The sequence below is a fragment of the Medicago sativa genome, chromosome 2 (assembly GCF_051527215.1).
Source record: "Medicago sativa cultivar Bolivia chromosome 2, Bolivia_mono, whole genome shotgun sequence".
In the NCBI taxonomy this organism is placed as follows: Eukaryota; Viridiplantae; Streptophyta; class Magnoliopsida; order Fabales; family Fabaceae; genus Medicago; species Medicago sativa.
This window is the reverse complement of record NC_140750.1, coordinates 51,651,751-51,662,606: the sequence shown is the minus strand read 5'-3', so window position 1 is coordinate 51,662,606 and position 10,856 is coordinate 51,651,751. Positions and strand designations below refer to the sequence as shown.

General features: G+C 31.3%; 1 protein-coding gene and 1 long non-coding RNA gene across 9 annotated transcripts; both read left to right on the top strand.

The window, feature by feature from the left end:
- Positions 1–317: 317 nt before the first annotated feature.
- LOC146948728 (uncharacterized) lies at positions 318–5,098 on the top strand. 8 transcript variants are annotated; one of them, XR_015026965.1, is made up of 13 exons: positions 318–726; positions 822–888; positions 1,292–1,324; positions 1,459–1,492; positions 1,641–1,700; positions 2,263–2,346; positions 2,771–2,819; positions 3,936–3,981; positions 4,228–4,283; positions 4,421–4,485; positions 4,560–4,617; positions 4,698–4,775; positions 4,867–5,098. It is a non-coding gene; the product is annotated as an uncharacterized LOC146948728 (long non-coding RNA). The 8 variants fall into 8 exon arrangements; XR_015026959.1 differs by lacking the exon at positions 3,936–3,981; XR_015026964.1 differs by lacking the exon at positions 4,421–4,485 and having other exon boundaries at positions 4,486–4,617.
- Positions 5,099–8,525: 3,427 nt separating this feature from the next.
- LOC146948727 (uncharacterized) lies at positions 8,526–9,236 on the top strand. Its single transcript, XM_085744914.1, has one exon. The coding sequence runs from the start codon at positions 8,649–8,651 to the stop codon at positions 9,108–9,110; it is 462 nt and encodes a 153-aa protein (XP_085601040.1). The 5' UTR covers positions 8,526–8,648; the 3' UTR covers positions 9,111–9,236.
- Positions 9,237–10,856: the final 1,620 nt, after the last annotated feature.

The following is a 10,856-nucleotide window of genomic DNA, read 5'->3' as shown; positions in this document are numbered from 1 at the left end:
TTCGACAGAGATCAACAAGATTTGTGAACTTAAGAGAGAAGTAAAAATATTTAAAGATAAAAAACAAAGAAATTTAAAAGAAAGTAATTTGCATTGCATTGATAAAAGCGTGGTTCATCAAATCTTAATAATATACAAATGTGAAGCAACAAATAGCAAAAATTTTTGCATCAATCCAATGTGTCACATTCTCAATCCACTACATGTCACATCATCATTAAAAAATAATTTTACTTTTGCCATTTTAAGCATTTACACAATACAAACAATAAAATATCATTATTACACATTTTCCCTCTCCAATTTAAAATTCAAATTTCAAAATTTTTCAAATCATTCTTTCCCTCCTACTTTTTCTCTTATCCCAACAAACATTAGTTTCTATATCCTTTATCTCTCATCCACTCTAAACTTCTTTCCTTTTTTTCCTCACTTTCTATCTCACACACAAACTCAACATAACTTTCTCTTTCTTCCTCACACTCACTCACGTTTCTCTCACCCTCCCTCCATGAAACCCTTTTCCCTCTACCATCTTTCTTCATTTCCGGTCAACTCCGGCCGCCTCACAAAAAAATAAAACCACCATCATCTTCCTCTCCTCATCCTTTACAAAACCCACTCATTTATTCCTTGATCGGAACAACAGCACCGTCGACCACCGTACCGGAATTCGCCGCGGCCGTGCCGGGAAAGAATGACGAAGCAATATAACAGGCGGCGGAAGTAAGAGTTCCAAATCCTTTTTTCGTTTTTTCTATTCCTGTTCTAATGTTATGTTAAGATAACTACTCTCACTCTCTGGTTTGTTTTTGGTACAGTTCGAAAACGAGACATCAAATAGATAGTTCTTTCTCTGCCTGCCTTCAACAGAACTGGGTCTATAAGGTACCACGTACACTCCTGCATTATTCTCTGGATTTTCATTTATGATTTTAGATGTTCTATTAATTTCGCAACTATCAATTTTTTATTTGGATTTTAATCGATAGTTATTCTTCTTCCTTTTTCGCATTTAGTTTATGATGTTTTGAGTTAATTTGTTTGTGTACAGCTTCTTTCAAGAAGAAATCAAAGAAGAAGAATAAGCAAGTTGATATTTGAATTTCAAAACCTTAACCTGTTTTTTTATCAGATCCGAAAATACCCATCTCTGTGATGAAATTTGTTTTCATTTTTTATTTAATTATCATATTATTCATCTCTGAGTATTGATATTGTTTGGTTTTGCAGTTTGAATTTTGAATATGTTGCTAACTGATGTATGATATTGTTTCCCATAAATTTACAGAATGAGACAGCAATGCACACTTCCATGACAGAGGTAATGATTCATCCATTTTTATTTTCAGATTTCATTAGATCCATTATGTTTTGAAATTTGACAAAAAAAAATTATAAGTTAAATTCTATTTATCTGGAAAACTACTCACATCATGTTTTTATTTGCATGTGTAGTCAAAAATTGCTACTGATGAAATTGAAGAAATAGGTATGACATGTAACAATGCCAGATTTAGTTTTCTATTGGAACTGCAAAATTTTAATTGATTATTGTTTTTGTTTTTTAAATTACAATGAGTTTTTATCTACCTATTTTAATTTGATTGATTGAACTATTTGTTTTTTTGGTTTATTAGGAGAGAAAGATGATGAAGATGGTTTTGACAAAAATGATTTCAAGTCAATGATGAAATGAGGTAGGTTGTTCTCTAATTTGTTTTATAGGTTTTATGAAAATAGATATATTGATGACCATATGAATTAGCTTTATTGAAATGGAAACAATTCTTTGTGACTTTGTCATCATGTATGCTTATGCTACTATGTTTTGTTACATGATAATTGGGACTGATTTGGGGTTTGGGTTACATAGGATTGAGTTTATAATAGGGACTGATTTGGGGTTTTGGATTATATATGAGAAAGTTGATCATAACCTTAATTTGATTCTCATAACCTTAATTTGATGTCTCTTAATGATATATTTTGCTGTCATATTGTGTATATGACCTAAAAATTTCCCTATCCATTTGGTTCTTATGCTTTGTGAATCAACCCCTTTCTAAGAATCATTTTCCAGGACAACAATAATCTGCATGAGGATTTCATGCTATTAAGGTAACTTTTATGATTTTTTTGGAGTAATAAAACTAAATGCTACTATAGTTTTGTTGGTTGTTGTTTTGGTAGAAATTATAGTAGTGGTGACATTTTCTGGATGCACTGATAATGAATTGTAATTGCTTGCTTAATGAGCAGGCAAATTTCTTGATTGAGGTGAATAAGGCCAAAAGACAGAAGCTGGATTTCAAGGTTTGTTTTAGGAGAGCTTTAGTTTGATTGGTAAGGCCAAGAGAATTAAGAACTCAAATTTACATTGTTAGATTTTATCTTTATGTTTGTATGAATTTGTAGAGAAAATATAAGTTAAATATGTCCAACTTCTTCATGAATTTGGCCACATGTTTCTGTTTCTTTTGTTCATGTTATTCAAATTGGTGTGGTCTATTCTTTTGTCCAACTTCTGTTTCTTTTTGTTTATGACTTTTGTTAAAGAAATGGTTTTTGTTTGAGTTATTGTGATCTAATGAAGTCAAAAATTTTAATTTTATTGAATTTGTTTTATTTTTACATTGTTCTGAATTTGATTTTTTTTTTTTGTGAAATTGAGCACTCAAGGTGTTTGAGAATACGTCTAAATAAGAAAATGAATGATATTGTTAGTTTTAGTATTGATATAAAACAATTTGTGTTTTGATTTTTGCAGAAGACAAATGTGGATGTAATTTCAGAATCTCACATCTCAACAGTTTCAGGTTTCACTCTGTCCTGTTATATCTCTTATGAATATTTGATATATTTGAATGGCTGGTTTTTTTTATTCGTAAGGTTCCAGGTTTCACTATCTGTATTGGGTTGAAATTTTTAAGAGTATGTCAGAAGCCAACATCCTTTTTAAGTGTTTATTTGATTTTGTTGAAGTCTTGAATTATTTAAACAAACAATTCTGGGTGTTTTGTCAATTTAGAACTATATAAAAAAGGATTGCTTCTGTTTTCCTTTTAGTTTTTACTTTTGAGGAGGAGAAAGAATTTGGTATGCTATTTCTTGAGATGGTTAAAAGGTTTCTTTTGTTGGTATAAGCCATAAGATCAAAGTGTTTTTGCAAAACTGATTTAATAGTGAGTCTTATAATTATATATCTTTCCTGTTCTCTATATCAAAGACTGAATACTAAAAAGAAAAATTGAAGTAGTCTTTTAGCTTCATTTTAGGGAGTAGGGATGAATATGAAGTAGCAATTAGTTCTGAAATCTCAATATTAATAGGAAGAGAAAAAAATATTGAAAGGGAGTGAACTTAAAAAAACAGTGTGTTTTTGTTTGGAACTCAATATTAATAGGAAGACAAGAAAAATATTGAATATGGCCATTTTAATGTGTTTTTGTTTTGATTAGCTCATGCCACTATTATTGATTAGAGTGAACTTAAAAGATTTGTTTGTTTGTTTGATGAATTTACCATAAAGAATATCTTCTAATCAAGTGTAGTGTAGTTACTGATTACTAATTATTCATAATTGAAGTGTGGTAATTGATGAAAATAGAACTAACTGAATGATAAGATACAAGATGGACTTATTATGAATATATTTTCTTATAATTCTTTTTAATAGTTTAAAAAGAACTTGCAATCATATTTGACATTGTGTTATACGATATAGTTTCTTTTGATCTGCACATTTTATGCCACGAACACTTAAGTTGTTAATTTCAAATCAGTTGTATTAGAAGAAGCTAGCTTTTGTTGCTAAATCATGAGAAATTAGAACTTTTAAAGTCAACCAACACACAATACATGCCAAAACAATACTGACAAACTTTTGTAGAATGCCACCAGTTTCAATGAATTTTTTCATCATTTTTCTGCAGATTAAATCAGGATAGGGACATAACTCACTTCATCTAGACTGCATTGGTTAGATGATTTGAATTTTGAAACTCAAAATTTACCCCTTTTGCTTTTCTAAGAAATTATCATATAGAATATCTCATAAAACTTTAGGTATTGATTATCATATAGAAATATCATATAGAAATTTTCCATCGTGTTCCAACGGTAAACGTTTCTCTCCCTCAATTTTTTCTTCTGTCACGTTTTGCTCTCTGTTAATCAATACCTTTATGTTTTCTTTGTTTTTTATATATTGGTGTTCTTATACAGGTAGACAAACCTAGCGACGGGAATGAATGAGGAAGCTATCCCAACATGCGGCGGAGGTAAAAATTCCAAATCCATTTTTTCGTTTTTTGATTCTTGATCCATGTTCGTGTTCAATTTATAGAACCATTCTTTGTTGTTGTCAAAAGCTGCTCTGTATATGTTCATTATTAAAACTTGCTATGTATATGTTCAGGTGCTTAATAGTGGAAACTGTTTGAAGGTTTTAAATAACATTGAAATTGTTTTTGTCCAAAACAGGTTAGTTGTGAGATTGTTGATGCATTTTATATTGGTTGTGATGCGTAAGCTTTAGCCAACTAATTTTGTGACAGGAAAGCAATGACATTGGTTTCTCACCAACTTTTGCCCAACTAATTATGCTTCAAGGATGTAGGTTCACCATCTCTTTGACACTTTGGTTTATTAGATATGTGTGAGACACTCGGTGATTTCTTTTTCTTTCTCTGTAGCATATCTAGAGCTTAAATCCTGTGAATCAGGAAGGCCTGCTTGGATCAGGTTTGCAATGTTATTCTTCAGATTCTGAGGTAATTTTAGTTTCATATGTTGAGGACTATATGCATTGATTTTGAAGACCTATTATTGAGGATCACTTATTCGTTCTACTATAATTTTCAGGTTGTTGGCAGGAGCATTCAATTTGGAAGGAGCTGAAAGGAGCATTAATATTGGGGTTTAAGTATGTTAGTCTAAGATTTTTGTCAAATTCTGAAATTTCATGTTCTGATTTTTACCAAGTGACAAAAAATGTCTTTGTTGAATTGTATGACTTTAATTTCATGTTCCATGTTCTCAACAGAAATTGAACCGTCACAAAGATATTTTGGATGAGTACATTTTTTTTATCACATTCAAAGTTTTTTTTTTTGTTGAGGGGCAGTTACCCGCAAATTTATTTTCAATAAAATTGATGCATATGGCTATGTCATAATCAAACCAAACATCAATTGAAGTGTTTTGTTTATTTATTTAACTATTATTATTAAGTGATTCATTACACTGTTAATTTCTACTTTTTGTTTTGCTCATTTTTCACATTGTACTTATTGGCATTATATAATAACTGTAATACAAAGGGTAAATGAAAAGTTTTTTTTTTTGAAGCAAGGTAAATGAAAGGTTATTGTATATGAAATCACTGTGCAATCACAATTACAAATGTTCAGACTGCTACATACACACAATTTGAAAATTTAAAATTTTTCACTACTTTCTTTTTAATGAAATTGGACCATATTTCAAAAACTAACCGATAACAATTTAAAATTGTTCCAATAATCTACAATGCATTTTATAAGAATTAGTCAAACACATTATTATTCTTTAAACACGGGGATATATAGATAATCTACAATACATTCTATAAGAATTAGTCAAACATTATTATTCTTTAAACACGGGGATATATAGATAATCTACAATACATTCTATAAGAATTAGTCAAACACATCTTTAAACACGGGATATAGGTATTTGATTTAAGACTAAAGTTTTATAAGACAAAGCAATATTTTGCTCCTACTCCTTATTTTTTAGTCCATTAATCCAAAAAGATAGTAGTTGTAAACATGCCTTTAGTTCAAAATTCAATTAAATTACATGACAAACTTCACCCACAATTCGAACTCAAAATTCAAATATTTACACTTTCAATCTCTCACTCTTTCTTTCTTCTTCTTCTCTCTCTGTATGTGACACAAATCATATCGAATATTCTCTAAACATATTCAATGCTAACCTAAAACAAATCAATATTTCCTATACATGGGGGGCTATAAGTATTTGATGGTAGTTCGAAATTTTATATTTCTCTAAATATGGGAGGCTATAAGTATGTGATTTAAGTCCAAAATTTCATATTCTTCAAACATGGGGCTATAGGTATTTAGTTTATGTTACTATTTATCCAATATACATTAATCACACGCAAAAACCTTTGTTTTATTTTGTAGATTACTTTCGAGCTATCAAACGATGATGCATCTATCTTCAAGAAGGATTTTTTTTTTGATTAATTGCTCTTCCAAGTTTCGACTACTTTTTTGTGTCACTTATAATGTATGTAGTCATTAATCATTATTGGTCAGGGTTATGTAATTGCTTTAAATTAAATTGAACTATATGTCAAATGATGACATCTTTTATTTTGATGATGACAACATAATCTGATTTGTCTAACGAGTGCATTATATGTTTTTATTTTGGTGGTACGTTCAGAGTAATAATTTGTTAATGCCATAAAAAATCTTTGTTCGCCCGTGCGTTGCACGGGTGGAAATACTAGTTAGTCACATACATTCTTTTGACTCTTTTCTCTCTATGCTTGGATAATTCGAGTGTCAAGAACTTTTGCAAGTGATTTGTGACCCTTTTTTTCTATGAAAAACCACTATATATACATGAGTAAAATAACTTAATAAACCAACACTCTTTAAACTATATGTCTTCGATAGACTTGACTTGCTTTCCACGTGTCTTGGACATTTGATCCTGCCTCTTCAGAGAAAATTTGAGTTCCTTTTTTTTGAACTAAAATTTGAATTCCTTCTAGTTGAATTCAAAAGACTTGAAACGGTTTACAAACACTGAATCTCGTCGAACACAATTGCTCCTAATTTGCACTTGAAGAAAACAAATACTTGAAAACAAACACCGAATCTTCGACTATACCTCTACTTGTCAAAAACAAACACTTAAAAATCCAGGCTAACTCCTGGTGATATATCCAATATCTAGTTCCAATCTTCTCTTATGCAAAGTTTCACTACATGTTTTGTTGATGTTCTAAATTCATATTCTAGAAGAGTTGAGTTTCTATCTGCAAACATAATTAGCCAAAACCAAATTGAATTAACTCAAATAAGGCAGTTCTTGTGTTTTTCTTTATCCGTAGTCTCATTTCTCCTCGCTAAAGCGTTCGTAGTCACTATACCCCCAAGTGATCACTTGCTACATCTTGTAAAATGTATAGCATGTCCACATAATTGTTTGTTTTTAGTGATTTGACATGGTGGTTTAAATGTCTTGTGTGCACTTTACTCCTTCGATGGTCATTTCTTCGATCACATGTTCATTCGACGATCATTTCTTCTATCACATGATCATTTGGAATGAAAGAAACATAACTATTTCCTTTATCCACAAACAGAGGTGTGTTCTCTATCTAGCTAAAAGAAAACAAACTTACCCCCCAAAGCTACCAAAATGTCGACTTCTTACTGACCTACCACAAAAAACCAAACCCCCAAAACCAAAATCATAACCATAGACATACATTGAGAAAAGTTCATTTAATACATTTTGCATTATTGTTAGACCGTATTCCAATTCTAGTTTTTGTACTCCTTATTTGCCTTACCATATACTTGGGGAAATAGAAAAACATTGGGTGAAAAAAAATGATAAATAGATGCAGATTGAATGGTCCTTAGCTCCTAGCTTTTGAAAGCAATATACCCACCTACTCAGGCATGGGTTTAGATCTTATTGCTCTCTAGTTTTTCAACAAAGAGATGTCATCATTGGATTAGAAAAAACATTTTTTATTTACCCATTATATGCTAAAAACAATTATTTATATTTATATCTTTTTAATAAAGGAAAATGGATTCAGATGATATTTTATCAGATGTGAGACTCATATAATATACCTCTTAGAGTTAGGACCGGACATTTGAGTTGCTTAGTATGCGGGTGGCTCAAAAGATTTAGAATATGATATGATATCATATTAGAATTTGAGTTGGGTCTAATTTAACTTTACAAGGTGAGAGAACTTTTAAACTTATTTTCATGTTATATCTCGTTTAATGTGAAACTTTAGCAACTACGATCGGTGATCTCAACGGTTGATTATGATCAAACGATTGAGATTAAAAATTATTGATTGGACAACTTTACATTTTGAGCAGTTTGATCTCTATCAAACGGTTGTAAATAGACTAACTGCACTGGACAAAAGAAAATTCTTAGAGCAACGAATCAAATCAAAATCTAGAAACAAGGCAGATAAATCAACTATCAACTATAGGTAAAAAAGGCTAATCAAGCATAGAGAGGTTGAACTTGAGCCCAAAATGGACCATACATAGTCTACTTCTGCATGAGTATACCACAAGCCCATTATTGTGAATTGTCTAGAGTTTGGTGCCACCTAGCTCCCTCCAATTCATTTCCTTCAACTTCATTGGCATTAGAAAGAGTTAATCTTTCAATTATCACATATGGACAATCAGAAAACAGACATTTCACCTTTTTGAAAGGCCTCTAAACTAACTTCCTTTGGTTTGCTCTTTAAGAAAGTGAACATTTTCATGCTATCTAATAGGTACAACCATGACTTCTCATTGAAAGGTTTGCACAAAAACAAAGCAAATTTCACACACACACACACATAGCAAATGGAGGTTCAATCCTCGACGAAACGCCACTATGACATAACTATGTCAAGAAGAACAAGGAAACAACAATCATTAGCCAATGAAAAACAAATCTCAAAGGTTGAAACACCTAAGGATGTTTCACTTGTAACTACCATTCCTGAGGTGAAAGAAGGTAATGAGAATAATATTGATCACAAAAGCTTGAAACAATTGATTGTAGGAGAAGAGAAAGAATCAACAAAGAAGTGTAGTAGTGATGAAGGTGAAAGCAAAGGAAGAAACTCGCTCGGTGAACATTTTACCGAGGAAGAGAAACAACTTCAACTTGTTAGGGTGCAACAAAAGGACAATCTTCAAGGTTTGAAGTTTAAGAAGTTGGTTCGTCGTTATGCTAAAGTTTTGGGGCATATGATGAAGTCTAAGCGTGATCCTCATTTAGGTGATGCTGGGAAAAAACCTGTTTTCAAGTTATCAGCTTAGGGGAAAAAATTAATTTTGGGTGTTTTTTTTCCAGCTTATGATTTGGTTGATCTATAACTTTCTATGTTTATGTATGTGCCAAGGTAAGATTATATTTTGGTGATCAAAAATACCTTAACACTCTTCCATCTTCTTATATATCATTTGTGTATAATACTTATTCATGCATTATGTGTATGCATGTGACATTATGTTATGTATATGTAACTAGTGTGCTGCCCGTGCGTCGCACGGGTGGAAAACGGTCGACATTGGACTGCACGTCGTCCATATTATACATGACACATGATCATAAATTAATATTATGTGCGTTACAGCCGACAATAGGCTACATACTGAACGATGTGCATACCACACACGGACACAAAGTGTAAAACACTAAAACTTAAAATTTTCTACACAATATTCTTGCATCAATTCTCGTATTTCAAACGTGTTATCCAACAATTAATAATTTTTATCCTGGAACATATTCATTTTTCTGGGTTAAATAAATGTTTGGTCCCTAAAAAATATAGTCAATTTCGTTTTTAGTCCTCATAAAAAAAGTAACATATTTTGGTCCCTATACTTTTTTTTCCAGCACGTAGTTTTAGTCCATATTAATTAAATTAAAATTTGTTTAATGGTGCATAAACTTTTAATCCTTTTAATGATTTTTAACATGCTTGTTTAAAATATTATAAAAAGTTCATCCGCGTAAGTTAGCTTAAAATTTCATTTTTAGGTCCAATTTTTTTATTAAATTAAACTCAAAAATTTGGCTTTTATAAAAGTTCACATTTAATATTGGTAGTACCCCAATATTACATGTTAAGCCTCATAGTTTGCATTCCAAAAAGGTTACAATTATAGAATTTGTTAGGCAATACCAAAAAATTAATAACATAGAAAGGGATATGAGAAGTTCAATCATAAAAAAAGTATAATTAAGTACCAATCGAACCGAATGTAGTAGGTTCAAGTTGAAATTCAAATTGGACAGTTCAACTGATTTGAGCCAAGAGATAAAGAGTTGAACGTCTTGAGTTGCAACCCGAACAAAGGTGAACAAATTTTTTTGGTGGTGGCTGGGGTTTGAACCCCAGACCTTGCATATTTTATGCATTGTCCATACCAATTGAGCTAAGCTCACGAGGACAAAGGAGAATAAATTAATCTAACCACTAACATTTGTCATTCAAAAAAAGTTGAATTTCAACAATAACAATTAAAATTCAAATAATTTTTATTCTTTTTGAAGATTAATTTGAGGTTGTAGGTATTTTAAATATTAAATGATATATTTTTTTTAGAGGAAAAAAAAAGATATAAGTTCAACGTTTGCAATTGTTTTATTAATCCAACAAAAATGCAATTTTGCAAATATTGCTATTCACACCATCGGTTTAGGCGTACACCCCCTGCACTATCCGAAATTGGGCCAAGCCCAATATTCCTTACTAACTGAGTGGATCATCTTATCTCTTCCTCATTTCCTGAAACCCTAAAACAATTTTCACGCTTCATTCTCCCCTTGAAGCGCCGTCGGCGAACTCACTACCCCATGCATCAATGAGTTCGGCATCGTTTGACCAAAAGATATTCATTTTCTTTATCTCCACAACCGATTCTAACTTTCTACCCAAACAATATCATGAAAGGACCATTTCAGAAAGATGGGTTGTCTTTTTCATGATGTTTCCAAGTAGCTCCGACGCCGTTTCGTTAGTCTAGCACCGTATCATTCTTCATCTCCTTATTCTC